The sequence below is a fragment of the Orbicella faveolata genome, unplaced genomic scaffold, assembly GCF_042242905.1.
Source record: "Orbicella faveolata isolate gen_17 unplaced genomic scaffold, um_ofav_v1 contig_24, whole genome shotgun sequence".
Lineage (NCBI taxonomy): Eukaryota > Metazoa > Cnidaria > Anthozoa > Scleractinia > Merulinidae > Orbicella > Orbicella faveolata.
In genome coordinates, this window is record NW_028301552.1 from 21,550,001 (window position 1) to 21,568,526 (window position 18,526).

An 18,526-nucleotide genomic window follows, 5' to 3' on the forward strand; every position below is an offset into this window, starting at 1 on the left:
ATTACTATTATTATTTTAGTTTTCTATATTTTGGAGGCATATTTAATAAAACAATAATTGTTTTATTATTATTCCACTCTCACTTGTTGGATACATGTATGAGATGATTACCAGTATAGCGAACTCGATGCTATGCACCTCATTGGCTATCTCTCATCTCATCTCCAGCGAGTGCTTTTAGAACGAGAACCACTACGTAAAACTTACTGGGGCCCAGTGGGACACGGGACTGCATAGATATAGTTAACCTCTCGCACCCCTCCCCCCTCCTCTGTGTAAAGAAGCCTCAACTGTGCTCTGTTCTGTTGTGAGACGTAGTCGAGTGTTTTTCCCTACTTCTTGAGTGCTCTACCGCTTCCCAAGTGCTTTACAACAGAACAGAGCACAGTCGAGGCTTCTTTATTTGTTTTATGATAAAGAATCCGATAATTTCCCCATGCATTTGGCTGTTCTGTTCTCTGATAAAGCACGCTAAAATAAGCCAATCACAATCCTTGTTAGAATTGTTCAAATAATTTGATTGGCTGACAAAGCGACAGCTGTCAATCACAAACTGGACTTCAGTTAAGCTTTCAGTTTCAAGTAGTTTGAGCAGCTTTCGAGAGAAGAACGATGCCTTCGAAGTTTACTTTTAAGTTAATTTTTAAATACGGATCTAAAGGCAGGTGAAGGTTTATAGTACAGAGAAATCCGGCTGTATATTGTCGCCCATGAAAATGTGCACTTTTCCAGTGGAAATTACAAAACACAGAGCTCAAAGCTTGCGGATGAAAATGCAAAATGCCGAGTTGAATTTGAAACGAGCTACAGTTATTTACGGCTTGTAGCCACATGCAGCAAGATTGCCCAAACTAGCATAAAAGTTAGAACGATTAAACAGCTCCCACTGGTTCTACTCCTAGCACAGAAGAGAATATCAGAGCAAGCTTTGCTTTGCTGAGATGACCAGAGAACGAGCATTACTACATTACATGTAAGTGTTTTTTGAGCAATTGAGCATTTTTACAAAAGTAAAGCTTCTCATCGTAAACAGAGACAGTTCAGTTGTTGTTTTCTGTCGTTGTTTTACTTCTTAAGTATAATTTCTGCCTTCGCAACAAATTTAATGTCTTTTATCAAAGCACTGTTTAGGTTGAGAATTTGTTTATTTCGCTACGTGTTTTGTCGGCAGGAATCTAGCAAAACTTGTTATTTTAGTACAGTTTTAACACTACTGTTGCTAACAATGGTCTCTATGAGCCACATTTACTACAGACAAATACATGTAGCTTGTTTCCATTGTGTTTGTCTGAATCACAGGGGATGTTTAATTTGGGGTAAATTTGTCAAAATTCTGAAGCAAAAATTTGACAGCCAACTTACCGTCATCAACCCGTGTTCTGTTCTCTGATAAAGCATGCTCTTTCAGCCAATCAGAGCGCGCATTATACGGAAACTTTATCATAATTATTTATAACATCAAGTGATGTTCCAGGGCAATACACTGTAGGTGTAGACTTAAACCCAGCAAAATCAATCCTTAAGAAAAGATCCTACCCACTCTTATCTACATAAGAGATTATTAACTATAGTTTATGTTAAAAAGTTCTAGAGCCTTTATTTCCCACACGAAAGATATTTATAGAAATGACCCCAGGGCTTTAACTTATGCACCATTAATTTAATTTGGCACGAACAGGGCCATTGATGGTTTTTTTTTTTTTGTCTTAAAACAATGATGTTGTTTGTTGATGCAATCAATGTTCACTGAACTGCAACAAATAATCACTAGCTCTTGAAAACTATTCACACAAATCGCCAACAATCATTGGTAATAATTTTTTTTTCTTTTTTTTTTTTTGTGGTTTAAAAGCTAAATTCAACATGATCTTTGTGGTTTCATGATCTACATAGTATGTATTCTTCTAAAGTTCAGTAAATGGATGAGTAATCATAAATATTTGTTTTTAAAAAAGCTTGACAAACAATGTAAGTTTTGTCAGTTTGAGGCACAGAGTGCCTGTAGATAAGTTTAAATTAAATACGCACTGAGCTATGTCTCTTACATGTCATAGAGATTTGTACACTTCAACAGAAATCTAGTCTGAAAACTACAACTTCATGTAAGCTCATACAATAATTTTTATGTTCAGAACTTCAGCCATTAAACATTATTCTTTACTGGGAAGTTAACTTCGCACTTCATGTGGTTAATTAAAAATTAATCCTCTATTAAATCAAGTGCTGCAAACTTAGCCAACATAAATAAGACATATTTAGGCTGACCTTTTAAATGTTTTAAATACAATTTTAAAAGGGAATTAATAATAAAAAGGCCAAATGATGTTTCAATGACCACATGTCATCATTAGCGAATGTGAAAAAAATTAACATAGGTGACATGCGTATATATACAGAAATTAAATTTTATGTAATATGTTAAGCACTACCTCCACCCTGCTTGAAATTGGCATTTTAATCATCTGTAAATCTTAGATAAGCATCAACATTTTGAAAATTACATGTGCAGAGGAGGCAAACAGGAAGTTTCACATCTGGAAATATCATTAATTCAATATGCAGCTTGAAAAACTTACTTGTGTCAGAGACACTTTAAGCTCAAGAGGGTTTTTTGCTCCCAATGATCTAAGTAAGTATTAGTAACACTTAATGGTTACGTTCCCTCTGTAAAAGTTATTTACCTGTTTTGGATTTCTTTTAATACATTGTCATAGTTTTTTAATGCATGAATAGTTTTTTTGACTTTCATGATGAATATGTATAGAAGGCTAAAGATCATGACATGTGATCCCATGGTGCATGGACTACCACCATGTGCATAGTTATAACTATAACCAACTGCAATTTTATTTCACTGCTAAGTATTCTCAAAAAGCAACAGTTCTTTTTACAAGTCCTAGAAAATATTTTATTTCACCATTCTAGTTCAACAAGAGGTTCTTTTGGGAGGCTGTTCGTGTTAATGTCTTCACTGAGAATTGACTCAGTTCTTCTCAAAATTACATTACTTTTAACAGGAAACCAAGCATTCCTCAGGTTTGAGTTTTTCAGCATTTGACAAAGGGACAACCAGGATTTATTTTTAATTTTGAGCACTGATCTCTACCCAATCATAAAAAATTTAATTGGCCATCTTTTTATGGGATGTAAAATAAAAAGAAAGACATAAATACAAAAGAAATTGCATCAAGTCTAAGGGATAAATAATCATTTATACATTTCTTACTTTCCATTCCTCTAAGCACTGGTATGGTATGCAATTTAAAATAGTCAAAACATATCACAAAAAATCAAATATACATATAATTGGTGTCAGATGTGAGTGAGCAAATGTTATTAATTAAATTATCATCACAAGATCTCTTGTGGGAGAAGCTGAGGCTGAGATCTGATCTCATCTGATTTGTATTATGTGATTGCCTGTCAGGAGTGTGGCTAGTAAGACAAGAGCACATGGCTGGAGAATGTGAAACAATTTCATTTTTCCCTTGATCCAATATTATGAAGCTACATGTATCTGAGTAAGCAAATTTTTGGAGCAAACAAAGCATTACTTTCCAAACTCTCCAGCTTGATCAGTCATTCAAGTTCCCAGGGGTACTCTCTTTGGTCTGCTAATTTATTGGGGTCAAACCCGGTGGAGCGGGGTACTTCCTTATAGGGGCTATAAAGGTATGTGCAGGTCCAAAGGGTAGGGTTTCAGCCATTTTGGGTCATAAACAGAGTATCGTTTTTGCCCATTTTGGTTATAAATAGGGTATGGTTTTAGCACTCTAGTCTTCAATTGGGTATGTTTCTTAGAAGAAGCTACTATTTCATCATTATCAATAAGACCGCCAACAACAGCCCTTCATAACTTATGTTTAGGGCAACTGTGTCAGCCACGACAGTCATAAATAGGCTATCGAATTTTTGGTCAGGTCATAGGGTCAGGGTTTTGGGAAGTAGGCCACACACCCCACCCAACTTTTCTGGAAGTACCCCCCAACCCAAACAACCAGTCAAACAGTCCTGGCATTTACATGAAAACTGGTAAAATTTTTGCAACACTGTGCTGATGATGAACCAACAGCTACACTGATTATTTCAGCATCTTTCAATTACACAGCAAATGTGCCACCTCAGTTGTCTTGGCAGACATCTCAGGAAACAAAGGTTCACTCCTAATGAATGCATGGTTTCGAAAGGTCATTTCTATGGGTTGTTATTGATAGATTACAATCCATTTTGTTGATTGAAAGACCTAGCAACTTAGTGAATTGGTAGACAAAATGTGAAGTATATCACATGTTAAATTATTGTCATGAATCTTTGAAAACTCTCTAATTAACCAATTAAACAAAATTAAAAAGTAAAAGCACATTCTCATGAGAACTGCAAAGAGTAGAGACAGCAAACCACTCAATAAAATCGATAATTTGTATGTACTTAGGCCAAAATATGGGCATAGAAAATTTGTAACAATTAATAAAAGCATAAAATTGTAATAGTACTACATTTGTACACTGTATGTAGCTCTAACAACAACTTAAGTCATGATATCCAATTGTGGAAAAATGCAGATATGTTTGTCATTAAAACTCCTTGTCAAATTAAAAATATTATGTTAATTAAAAAATAAAGATTGCTGTCCTCCTTGATCAAAAATTCAAAAAAGGAATTTCCAAAAACATGTCAATTTAATACATGTATATATACACATGTATTAATTTCTGCATGAGAATTAATCTCAAACACAGAAATTCAACATACATCTTATGCATGTTTTTTATTAAAAACCAAGATAGCTTGTTAACTTTCCTGTCAACAGCTGTCACATTCTATTCGAAAGAGTTGCAATATCCAATAGATGAAGTCAAACACAGAGCTATTTGACAATTCAATACCAATATTAGTTGTTGACAAACTGCCATTTTTATCAAAAATTTGCATATCACAACTCTTCCGATTCTTCTTTAGAATTATAGATAACACTACGCCAGATATGATTTTTAACCCATCCATGTGCAAATAGAATAATCACAAAATTATTTCAATCTTGTACGTGCTTTGACATTCAATTTTTGGCTCACGTTCGACATTACCCTTGTTTTCAAGGACACCACATGAGTGATGTTTAATTTACTATGACGAGTTTAAAATGTTATTGTTAGCGGCAATTTACGAAGACTGCTCTGTTTTGAAGTCACAGAACTGCACCAGTTGTGATCAATAACATGACGACTGGCTAGTAGGAAGGCACGTGAATAATGTCACACTGTACAGTAAATTGCCTCCTATCTGTCAATGCTTCACGCCAATAAAATTATATCATGTTTTCATAAACTAATATCAAAGAGGAAAAGCTTCAGATAAGCATATGAGCAAGATATTTTATAAGTTTTACATTATGCAGAAAACACAGCTAAACAAGCATACGGTGTTGCTGAAATGGACTCGAAATCAGCATAAGAATATCTCGTAATTTGCAAACAAAAGCGATAAACATTCGTGACAAACCAACAGAAAACAAGGCAATCAGTTCTCATTTTCTCCTCACGACATTATATCACAACACAGGATGATGTTTCACATTGCTTACGGTTTCTAAAATATTGCTTAAGAAACGATCACGTTAAGATTACCTAGCACACATACATCGTCAATTTGCATGGCGATTCGATCTCACTTACCGCAATCTTTATGTACCAATGAAAAATAATATTAAATTTCTCGGCTTAAAATCTTAGCTATGCGTCTATGCTCTTGACCTTTCCATAAACCGTGTGAAGCGTCTACGAAATATAAATACACTAGTTTTAAATAGCGATGGGGCAGCGCAGCAAGAACACGCACGAAAGTTATGCTAAAATAAAACTACTCCGTTCAATTGTAAAACGACGATTTCTTTGAACACAAACATCAGCTAAACTTATGCATTAGCAATGGCTAAATTACGCGCAATACAAATCATTTTACTTGCTCTTTTCCTTTTCTCTAGCAACACAGAAAGTTTTATTTTCATTTCTTCACTACATTCCGCCCTTACCTGGTAATATCTTTTCAAATGTTTGACAAGTGTGTCCAAATTCTGCATCCGCAAATTCACATCTCCGTAAACATTTTGATGAATGCGAGTTAAAGTGAAGTAAGTTGGATCGCTGCAAGTAAAAAACATAGATTAACGGAGTTATTAATACCGTAACGAAACTGAAATAACCAAGTTTAAAATGAAGAGAATTTAATGACTGTAAATGCGAGAAAACTCTGAGAAATTTTGTCTCCCGTGGCGCAGTTCAAAGTGAAGGTGAATGAGTCAGACAATCTAAGAGAAAAATTGTACTTACATGTCCATCATGATTTCGTTAAGAAAAACGCCATCAGCCAAGTCGGTGATCGACTCTATGAGTGCACTTCCCTTGAAAGTATTATTAGCCTAAAATAATGACACAAATTTTTAGAAAAAACATAAACTTAGTCCGTCGATCGCGCGAAATAAGTTTATTGCTCAAAGTGAGCTGTGCTTCATCAACAGTGTTTGCAAACAGTGAAACACACGAACACAGCAAATCTAAAGAAAAGATCTCCCTACCCAAACGACAAGCGGACTTTGAAGAAAACCTTCTGCGGTCGCCATGCTTTCAAGCGATCCAGTAAATTCGCGGCAAGTCGGCAAACTATACTCAATGCAGTACAGTAACGGTATGGTGTCAAAGCCACCGGTCAGATCGTCTTCATCACATTGATGTTCACACACATCCAGGCGATCAAAATATCACCTTATGAATCGAAATATTTAATCCTGAGAGATGTCAAACTTGTGTTTGACCCATAAGAAACGCTGCAATCACTTAGAAACATACGCCGGACGTAAATCCATGAGGAATTTTTGCTTTTCTTTCAAAACGACTAATTTAATGTTAGCGCGCCAGCGACAAAATGCAACAATTTGCTTTCCTCTAGGGTGGGGTTATCATGTTTGTATTAGTTCGGCTCACAATACTTCAAGGTGGTTGTACCAATTTCGTTCCTCTTCCATGAGCCAAAACTGACAGCTTTTACATTCCTCGCCTTAAAAAACGCAGTTTTTCAGTCAGAAATTATCTCCTACTTATCAAAGAAAACTGTCTTCGTTCCCCCAGTGTGCCCCACTTAGGATAATTTTGAGCTGCATGTGCCCAACAGCCTTGCGTTACATGCGTTTGATTGACAGATGTAAGTAATGGCATTCAAATGGCCAATTCAAAGGAGGATTCAGATATTAACATGTCCAAGTAAATTTCTCGCTGCAAACAAAAACAATATTAAGGCTCTTGTTTGTTTCCGACTGGTTACGGTTGCTATTATTTACCCAATATAGGAATATTGACAAGGTTGCACATTCCGGAGCGATGAAGTAATTTATATCTTTCCACCCACTTCCGACTGACGACACAGCCGTCGTTTTCCTATGAATTCTCTTTCTATTGTTCCTTCGTTCTACTTATGGTAGTTTTATTTTTCCTTCTCTTTTTCTTTTTCTGTATCTCGTATGTTAGGGAAAATATAACTTCAGCGCGATTATCAATAGATTTAGAACTGCAATCAAGGAAGTAGAATAGCAATGGCATGGACTACTGGATTAGAACCGTGGAATGAAATCATATTATGCTGATGGTTTCCCTCGCATATTTTCTTCCGTTCCTCTATCGTTTCAAACTGTCATCCTTTTTTTCTATGAGGTTTTGGGCCAGTAATTTTTGTGCAGCTTTCCTCTCGTTTTGAAATGAAAACTGAAAAGTAACGTCAAAGCACCGAAACAAATGCTCGCATGGGAAACAGTAGAGTACTATAAGGTACATCGTACGATTCAAGTGTGATTCTGATACGCAAAATTAACTTCCATAGATCTTCAGACTGCGTAGCTGGCGGGGTCATAGCGCACGAGCGCTACGGCAGAGCCTTGAGCGGCGAAACCACAAAGACCACAAGGGAAGTGCCTCGCCACTGTCGCTGTAGTAAAAAGACAAAGCACTCGCGTGCCTGCAGATACTCGGAACTAATGGACTTTTGCGTCTTTGCAGATTACCAACATAATTGTGGAAGGTTGATCTTCGCCCTCCTGGTGCCGATATAATACTTTGCTTCTCATGTCAAAGGGTAGACGACACCTAAAATAGCGTTTTTTTGACGCACTAATAAAAAAGAACAAACGTTTTCTGGAGCTAGAAGTCCCTTGCACGCCACTTACAAGTCGGAACGTTCCTGCTGAAATGAACTCCTTTGCCTGTCTAAGCTGTCTTTAAACAACATTCAAGAAACGTTTGTGCTCTTTTAGACTGAATTCCATTCGGAAGCATTTCAGTTAGCTTGGTTGGCTTTATCCTATTATTTTTCGATAATTTGACTTCTCCCGGTGTTATTTTCACAGCTGCTTGAGTTGTGTACATAACCGCGATGATCACTCGTGTCTTTACAAAGACAACTTTGTGGTTTTTGAGTGCTAGAAAAAAATCAACATTTTGGTTAACGTGGCCTTGACGTACTGAATCAAGACGGTCGTGGGTGGCTGTAGGTTATTACGTATTCAGTTATGTCTGATGATTACATAGTGGTAAACCATAAGTATAAGATTTAATTTATCTCCCGAGTAGAAGTATGATTGATGCACGGTAGGCTTTCTTCTTACGGAAGTTACACAGTTGAAATCAGACTAGCCTCATGACCCTAAAAACAATCGCTGTGGGTCATATAACAACCAGAAATGAAAACAAGCAAGTAACAATATTAACCACGACACCAGTTAGGCTGATTAAAGCGCGTTTTTTATTATAACTTTCAGTGCGTCGATATTGTGAGCGGAAACTGGAGCGAGACCGTGCGATGGGTCTTGGAAAATCTTCCCTGAGTAATTCAGTTCACCTGACCAACAAACATCTACGGAAAAAGCTGAAAAACAACCAGAATTCATTGCCTTTAAGAAGGTATGGATTGGGGCGCTGGAGTCTCAGCTCAGCTACATGTATCAGTTATCAGAATTACTTCAGATCTCAGACATGATCTCAATGTCAGTCATCAGTTGATTATTAAATTCTCTGCATGGGTTGATAAAACGAGTCATTCCTCAGTCGACCAGTTTTCAGTTATCAGTTTTACCCCTATCAGACGCTTCTTTTGCTCTCTGTTATACAATCTATGGAACACAAACATACTGTATTGGCGCTCTTAAGTCCTCTAGCTGCGCGTTTTTAGTTCCTTTTCTTCAATATATTAGAGGGAGGGAGGTTCAATACAACCTTGATACGAACAGGTCAGATACCTTAGATATTTCAGTCGTGATGTGCTTTGGAAGCGACCATTTGTTTAAAACTATATTTCTTCTTCCACCTTTGCACTTTAATCTCACTGGATCGGAAATTGCATAGTTCCTGTTTTGACGTCTGCTTGCTTCACTAATCGTTTTATTGCAACCCCAAAAAATGTAGAGTTGAGTGTTAAAATAACATGTCTATGTTGTTTCACCGTTCGTAAATATATAAGCCTGGTTTTTACTGAAGACCTAAACGTTAAGACTCAAACCTTACCTTCATTTCACCCAGGAGGCCGTTTTTCATAGTGAAACTCAAGAATATAAAACCCAAGCGCAAGTCCGGGGGGGGGGGGGTATTCTCCCTGTGATGGCCTATACAGGGAGGTTCCGCTCGAAAGGGATACCTTATTCATCAGACTTCAGTTATATAAACGGGCAGGGATTTTAAAAGTTCAGGTTGTGAAAGGGTAGGGAAATCTGTCATTTAGTTATTTTAGAGGGTATTAAATTAAAATATTTCAAACAGACGCACCTTATGGTTGTATATGTATCATTTAATTTATTTAAAAGTAGTACATGAAAATAACAAAACGATTTCCATTTCTGGCGATTTATTCATAATACGGGCCATGTATGAAAGTATGTGACAGGTATGCCTTTCCTAAATTAAGGGTATACAAAAGGACTACCTTTTCTGTCAAAATGGTAAACAAAAGGGTCAGGAGTTGGATCTCAAGGCGGAGCGTCCCCGTATAAGACTTTGTAGAGTGCCCTCCCCCTTCCCCCACCCTCGCCCACCCTGAGCATTAGGATGGGAGAGGTTTTATCCTTGAATTGACGTTTTTTGGTAGAGATTCGTCTTGTTACACGTGGATGAGGAGGAGAAAAGGTCGCTTTCAAGTTATAATTTTCATCCTTCTTATTTAACAAATTGTTAGAACTCCAAGAAACCCTTCCGTGTGAGTTCCATCGAACCATCAATGCGACGCCACAGTCTCTTAATTAGAAATAATCCTGGATTTGCAGGATTTTGCAGTCGCTCAGTTCCTGCTTAGAATGCATCGTGCATTTCATGAACTGTTTATTTGATGCTGCTATTAAATACTTAATTGAAAGCAGCAAAAAATTCCAGAAATCATGATTGAATTTGAAGGTTTCCAAACAATCTGAACGAAACTGTCGTTCGGACTCTACCCGGCTTCGTCTGTCTGAATTAGCCATGTGGCCGAAAAAGTTAAAAGCAATTCTGTCGTGTATCAAATTTCCATCAATGAACAGCAATTTAGAAAGCAAGACAGACAGCAATTAAGTAATAATAAACAAATTAAAAGGAATAAGGATGACTTATTTTGTATTTGTAGAGGATTGCAATGGGCTGCAAAGAACCCGCTTGAAAAATATAGGATAAGCAATTCAATGACGTCACTCATTTGACAACCCAGTCCCCTTAGTAGAGCTATAAACATCTACGCCCCAGACCCGAAATCAGTCTCCTCCGAGAAGGCACCGGAGGAACAAGTAATGTTTCTTCTATGTTTCAATCTTGGAATTCATTAGGCCTGCTGATGTCAAATTGTGGTTACCTTGTGTCACATCACCTACTATGAAAGAGATTTCTCCATTTCTCGTTTCTGGATCTGATCTTTTGAGATTTACCGGAAATATTATGTTTTACGCAGCTTCATAAGCGCCACGTTGGTATTGTGTTCCACAATTCATGTCAGACCACTCCTTTATTTGTTTCAAACACTGTTCAGACTACACTCTTGAAACGGAAACCGACAATGACTGTACAAATTAAGACAATAGAAAGTTCTAAAGGATGTCGGATTCATTACATTCTTCAGATACGCACCGTTGGTATAGTTTAGCTTATAAATATATTTGAGATTTGGCTGAAGAACCGGTCATGAATTTATATTTTGGGTTGTTTCAGTTCCGAACACATCTTGATTTTAACACCGCGAACTGCGCTAGCCTACAAATGGTATGACACTTGAAGAAGACTTGAAGAAGTTCATTGTGCCATCTTAATGTTGTAAATTGAAGAGAGTAGCATTTTCCAGCAGCTGTACATTTCACACACAGACTGAATCACTCTGTCAAACACGTTATTGACGCTCGCGACAAATTACATGATGTCTGATAGGCATTAGTTATAGCATCTTTTGACGCCCAGGGGACAATCTGTCTGAAAATTGACATTAATATGAACAACAAGATTACAACATAAGCCATGGGGTCACTATATTAGCGTAGGTAATCTCATAATTTCGAGTGCAATTTGGAATAAATAAGCACGGGTAAATTTTTCAAAAGCTAACAAAATTGCACGAGGGCGAATGCAAGTCGTAGTTGTAGTATTTGAAAATTTTACAAGTGCTTATTTATCCGAAATTGCGCGAGAACAATCATGTGATTACTTGTTAACAATACCCTAGAAAACGTACTATTTATGGTCGTCTGCTAAGGGATTGTGATCATAATCTATTGCGTCTACAGATTGTGTTTGGTATTTCAATACCTTTAAACATTTACGAAAATATTCGCAAGACTTCCAAAAAAGGATCGAAAGTCTTCGGCGAACTTTGGGTGATTTTCGACAGTCTTCGGAAATCTTCGGAAGGGTTCGGGTGATTGTCGGGGGTATTCCAAAATGTTCGGGTGATATTCGTTGATCTTCGGAAGGGTTAGGGTGATCTCCAGAAGTGCTTGGCAAACGTCCAATTACCTTCGGCTATCTTCGGAATGCTTCGGGTGAACCTCGTCCACCTTCAAATACCGTAAATCGTCGAATAAGCGCCCGGGGCGCTTATTTCAAATTTGGGAGAAGACGGGGGGCGCTTATTTGAGGGGACGCTTATTCGAGCGGGGGCGTTAATTCGAGGATTTACGGTACCTCGTTTATACCGTCGGCAGACATGAGTGTCTTTGTACTAATTAACTTCAGATATCTTCGTTGTAATTTGCACTCGTGTTTCAAATTTGCACTGGTGTTTGAAAACTGCGCTCCTATTTAGCCAATCAGAATCAAGTAATTTTTTCAAGTGTATAATTACTACTGTTTCACACAGTTGAGAAATATTTCTACAACTCTAAGCTAAGAGAAAATGGAAATATTTTCATTAGTCTCCCTGCCCATAATAGTTCTTGTCCACCTCTCGCATGCGGTATAGGTCGCTCAACTTGGAAAATTCCAAAATTTTCAAGTTCGTCCAATCCTTTCACCAACCTATGCCCGCTCGTCTGAAAGCTGAGGTAATGGCCTTGTCTCAGTGTACTGTTGCTATGGTGACAGTTTCATGCACATTATTCGTTTCCTGCCCTTGAAGAGCGTTTTCACACACGTGGCCAGCACACGTGTAAAAGAAAGCGTTTACATAAAAAAGAGTTCAACTCCCACAGGATTGGTTTGGTACACCAACTTCACTGTTTTGGACCACCAGTATGGCTGCGCATGCCAGTAGTATAGGACGCTCATATGAGCGGTAACCAATCAGGAGCCGAGAAAGACAATAGGCTATTGTTTGGAGAACAATGGACGCTATTGTTTTCCACATCCAAGATGGCCGCCACAAATTTCAGCCAATCAGGAGCCGAATTAAGAACAATGGATGCTATTGTTTTCCAAATCCAAGATGGCCGCCACAAATTTCAGCCAATCAGGAGCCGAATTAAGAATTCAAGATGGCGGCGACCACGAAAGTCGGCCATGTTGGAAAACAGCCCACCAGCCTCGACGGAGGACTGGGATCGGTCTCACGGATTTCCATGGCGACACAAATCACGCCAGGGTCACGCAAAAAATGTCATGCAACTTCAAAATCGATACTTACAGTGTCCTGTGGTCCTAAACGACAGAGGTCCATCCAACAAGCGGCCATGATGGAGACTGAGAGACTTGTGTCCGAGGCACTTATATACCTTTCTATTCGTTCCAAAGCATCCTGGGACGGTGACCTCATCGGGAACCAATCCTAGACTTGCCCCACTCCCTTCGCAGTCGAAGGGGTAAAAATACGGGTAAGGGGGTACTCCCCGTTCCAAAGCATCCTGGGCTGGTGACCTCATCGGGAACCAATCTTAGACTTGCCCCACTCCCTTCGCGGTCGATGGGGTAAAAATTGGGGTGAGGGGGTACTCCCCGTTCCAAAGCATCGTGGGACGGTGACCTCATCGGGAACCAATCCTAGATTCGTCGCACTCCCTTCTCGGCCAAAGGGGTAAAATAGGGATAAGGGGGTACTCCCTCTTAGTCTGCTATTTAAAACCTTCACACGTTTTGAAAAGGACCAAAACAAAGTTTGTTGACTCACGAAATGGAAGTTAGAAGAAGTCGAAGACTACTAGGATTGACCCCGAAGTAGATGAGTTCAAGGACAAATGTTTCATCTGTCAAGGCGACCTTGTCATTGACTCCTTGACTCGATGTAGTGCGAAAACTTATTGCTGTGGAAAATTTTTGCACAAGAGATGTTTGCAACAGGAGTTACAATACTCAGATAAGTGCGGACATTGCAAAACCTCAAATCCTCGGGGGAATGAAGATGAGGCACAACTTTCACCTTGGGAGGAGGTGGTGCGAGAGAGGATTACCAACGCAACGAATGCCATCAATAGGTATCGGCGAGGGGGACGGCCTTATCATATTCACAATCGTAATATTGTTTCGTGGAGGACCTTGCCGTACCACGCGAATCTTTCCATCTGGTTTGAATTTTATACAAGACTCACCATCTTCGTGCAGCAAAGGGGAAACGCTACCCTGTACATCCATGCCTATATCAACTTGCCGTGGATGACCATTACTCAATCAATAAGACAGACGGTGTATGAAATGTTCAGTAGAAACATCCCAACGGAAGTAATGCTCTGCGTACGCGAAGTAAAGTTTAGGTTATCGTTCCTGTCGTGGCTGCACTACGACGCTGAGGATGAAGTGATTATCAACAGATTAACTCTTCGGTCATCTTTTTCACCCCCCATTTACCCTGAAGACACAGCTTGGGTGTAACGTGTAACTTTTATTGTAACTCAAAAAACTCGTAAAACAAAACAAAAACAAAAACAAAGAGTCTGAGTCTTTATAACGTTTATTGAATAATGATAATAAAAATAATAACATGAGCTCCGAAAGAGAATTGGATACAATTTTTAACTCCTTAACTCTTGACCGTCGGTATTCCACAAAGTGTTGGGAACTAAACTCGTTTCCAGTTTCACAGACTCTTGGTCCCTGGCCCCAAAACGCACGATATTCTGCCCTAGTTTTCTTTGCTTTTGGTCATGAAGTCTTTGCCTGATCCGTTCCTTATTCTTGGCATAGTAACTTCTCCAATACTCGTTGATCCGTTCCCTGTTGTTTTTACAGTATTGTCTTCGATAATTTCTGATGTGCTCCTTGTTCTGTTGACAATAGGCTCTCTGGCTGCTGGCGAGTCGTTCCTTGTTTTTTTCATACCATCTTTTACGACGGGTTTTGAGAATCCCGACGTTCTCTGCACGATATCTCTTTTGTTGGGCCAGGATTCGCTGTTTGTTCTTGGCATAATATTTTTTGTGGTAGGCCTTTTTACAGACAACCCTCTGGTCATTCCCTGACAGTTGATTGGAGCAATTCATCTTGCATGTGTGGTGTCTTACAAATAATGACTAAAACCCTGGAATCACACACTCTTATAAGAGTCACATGGCTAATTCAGGTCTTAACCTCTTCTTCTACTTCCTCTTCGTCATCATCGTCGGGGAGTAACTTCTTCCGCATTAGTCTGTTTAGCAGGAATTTTCGTTTTGCCACTGCCGACTCGGCCGCTTCGTCAAAATCCATGTCGTCTTCCTCAATAAAGCGTCGAAGAGTCTTCATGACTTTAGGTGTATTGCGTCGTGTTTGATACGGTGAGTCCATTTTAGACGCTCTAAGTAAGTCCTTCGTAGCCTTCTTCTACTTACAGGTAATAGGACGTTGAAAGCAGCATTTTCGGCATAGTTTTGGGATTTTCCCTTATCCAGGAACTGCTGGACTTCCTTCAGGTAGGTTTCTTTGACGTCTTCCCCGACGTTTTGACGTAGCGGACTCCACGGATCTGCTTCGTCGTCGTCCACTTCTTCTTCCTCTTCGGAGCTGCTACTATCTTCATCTTCTTCCTGTTCCTCTTCAGGCTCCTCTTCATCCACCTCTTCTTCCTCTTCAACGTTCTCATCATTGTTATCTTCCACGGGGCCAAAAATATCTGTTGAACGATCATCCATGATTCTCGTCGACCTTCACCCAAGACAACGTATTTCAAATGAACCGAGTCGATTAAACTGATGTTTAATATACCATTTTGGGCAATGATCAGACATCTTCTCTCTTTCTTCGATGCCAGCGTGGGTATCCTTCGTGCGTCATGAGGTGACTAAACACGCGTTTCCTGTCATCACTGGCGGGATGTAAATCCAGGACCGTGTACCCAAACGGTCGTTCGGTCACTTTTTGATACGCGTCCATCATGTCTTGCCAGCAAGTGGGAAAAGCTTGAAGCAGTAAATTCTTCATCCCTAATTGATCTCTCGGATTTTTGAAGGCTACGATGTAGTGGGCGTTCCTGGAAATACTCTTGGCGTATTTCCCTGGTGGAAACATGTCTTGGCACAAGTACAACACGGTGATATTTTGATGATGAGAGTGTTTGGTGAATAAGTCTAGCAACGCTTTGTCCTCACCTCCCTCTGCCATCAGATCATCCAGTACGAGTAATCCACCCTTCGGAAACCATGACTTGAGATGGTCTGACTCTGGAATCCCTTCGTGAAATTGCACACCACCGTCTTCCATGTCTCTAAATCCGTCTTGCCACGCCCCGTACCAATAATGAATCGTAGTGGGAGGGTTTACAAACAATTCTCCCAAGTGATCCAAGAGTAACGATTCGGTAAAACAAGTCTTGCCACAACCAGAAGGGCCCACGATCAAAATACTGGAGGGTGTCTTGAACCGAAACGCTTCTCCCATTTCTATTCTACCAGGGATCCCATGGTGCTTTTCGGTAGGAAATGTGATATTTGGGACATCTCGTGTCTTTTCTGATCCACTGCTTTGACAACGATGTTTTTAGTGACGAATTCTACTGTCTGCACGGGAGAATAGTCTATGACAATATCGACAATAAAGGGACATGACTCCTTGCTAGTTTGACTCAAAATGAATTGAGGCAGTTAATGCCTTAGTTTTATACATGATTAATGATCGAGTTGACGAGTGTGGTGGAGGCGGTGGTGGTGGTGGTGGTGGTGGTGATGGTGAATGTGGTGGTGGTGCAGGTAATGGATGTGGTGGTTGTGGTGAATGTGGTGAATGTGGTGGTGGTGGTGGATGCGGTGGTGGTGGTGTAGGTAATGGATGTGGCTGTGGTGGTAAATGTGGTGGATGTAGCGGTGGTGGTGGTGAATGTGGTTTTGGTGGCGGTGGTAAATGTGGTGGTGGTGGTGGTGGATGCGGTGGTGTTGGCGGTGGTAAATGTGGTGGTGGATGTGGTGGTGGTGGTGGCGGTGGTAAATGTGGTGGTGGTGGTAAGTGTGGTGGTGGTGTAGGTGGTGGTGTAGGTGGTGGTGGTGGTGGATGCAGTGGTGGTGGTGTAGGTCGTGGATGTGGTGGTGGTGGTGGTGAATGTGGTGGATGTGGTGGTGGTGGTGGTAAATGTGGTGGATGTGGTAGTGGTGGTGGTGGCGGTGGAGGTCGATGTGGTGGGAAATTTGGTGGTGGTGGTGGTGGTGGTGTAGGTGGTGGATGTGGCTGTGGTGATGAATGTGGTGGATGCGGCGGTGGTGGTACATGTGGTGGTGATATAGGAGGTGGTGGTGGTGAATATGGTGGTTGTGATGGTGCATGTGGTGGTGGTGGTGAATGTGGCGGTGGTAGTGAATGTGGTGGTGGTGGTAAATGTGGTGGTGGCGGCGGTGGTGGCGGTGGTGGTGAATGTGGTGGTGGTGGAGGTGGTGCTGGATGTGGTGGTGGTGGTGGCGGTGGTGGTGTAGGTGGTGGTGGTGGTGGTAAATGTGGGGGTAGTGGATGAGGTGGTGGTGGTGTCGTAAAAGATGGTATGAAAAAAACAAGGAACGACTCGCCAGCAGCCAGAGAGCCTATTGTCAACAGAACAAGGAGCACATCAGAAATTATCGAAGACAATACTGTAAAAACAACAGGGAACGGATCAACGAGTATTGGAGAAGTTACTATGCCAAGAATAAGGAACGGATCAGGCAAAGACTTCATGACCAAAAGCAAAGAAAACTAGGGCAGAATATCGTGCGTTTTGGGGCCAGGGACCAAGAGTCTGTGAAACTGGAAACGAGTTTAGTTCCCAACACTTTGTGGAATACCGACGGTCAAGAGTTAAGGAGTTAAAAATTGTATCCAATTCTCTTTCGGAGCTCATGTTATTATTTTTATTATCATTATTCAATAAACGTTATAAAGACTCAGACTCTTTGTTTTTGTTTTTGTTTTGTTTTACGAGTTTTTTGAGTTACAATAAAAGTTACACGTTACACCCAAGCTGTGTCTTCAGGGTAAATGGGGGGTGAAAAAGATGACCGAAGAGTTAATCTGTTGATAATCACTTCATCCTCAGCGTCGTAGTGCAGCCACGACAGGAACGATAACCTAAACTTTACTTCGCGTACGCAGAGCATTACTTCCGTTGGGATGTTTCTACTGAACATTTCATACACCGTCTGTCTTATTGATTGAGTAATGGTCATCCACGGCAAGTTGATATAGGCATGGATGTACAGGGTAGCGTTTCCCCTTTGCTGCACGAAGATGGTGAGTCTTGTATAAAATTCAAACCAGATGGAAAGATTCGCGTGGTACGGCAAGGTCCTCCACGAAACAATATTACGATTGTGAATATGATAAGGCCGTCCCCCTCGCCGATACCTATTGATGGCATTCGTTGCGTTGGTAATCCTCTCTCGCACCACCTCCTCCCAAGGTGAAAGTTGTGCCTCATCTTCATTCCCCCGAGGATTTGAGGTTTTGCAATGTCCGCACTTATCTGAGTATTGTAACTCCTGTTGCAAACATCTCTTGTGCAAAAATTTTCCACAGCAATAAGTTTTCGCACTACATCGAGTCAAGGAGTCAATGACAAGGTCGCCTTGACAGATGAAACATTTGTCCTTGAACTCATCTACTTCGGGGTCAATCCTAGTAGTCTTCGACTTCTTCTAACTTCCATTTCGTGAGTCAACAAACTTTGTTTTGGTCCTTTTCAA

At 40.2% G+C, this 18,526-nt stretch overlaps 2 protein-coding genes and 1 pseudogene across 2 annotated transcripts in view; all 3 read right to left on the reverse strand.

Moving 5' to 3' along the window:
- The window catches only part of LOC110050939 (uncharacterized), a 49,680-nt gene extending 42,745 nt beyond the window's left edge, over positions 1-6,935 (reverse strand). The window contains exons 1-3 of the mRNA XM_089291105.1: positions 6,572-6,935; positions 6,327-6,415; positions 6,029-6,140 (exon numbers count right to left, since the gene is read on the reverse strand). Coding sequence (XP_089147231.1) covers positions 6,029-6,140; positions 6,327-6,415; positions 6,572-6,616 — 246 coding nt within the window. The 5' untranslated portion in view covers positions 6,617-6,935. The remainder of the gene's footprint in view (positions 1-6,028; positions 6,141-6,326; positions 6,416-6,571) is intronic.
- Positions 6,936-14,394: 7,459 nt separating this feature from the next.
- Positions 14,395-15,541, reverse strand: LOC149110868 (uncharacterized; annotated as a pseudogene).
- LOC149110869 (uncharacterized) lies at positions 15,462-16,521 on the reverse strand. Its single transcript, XM_089292612.1, has one exon. It carries the CDS (start codon positions 16,260-16,262, stop codon positions 15,606-15,608), a length of 657 nt encoding a protein of 218 aa, XP_089148738.1. The 5' UTR covers positions 16,263-16,521; the 3' UTR covers positions 15,462-15,605.
- Positions 16,522-18,526: the final 2,005 nt, after the last annotated feature.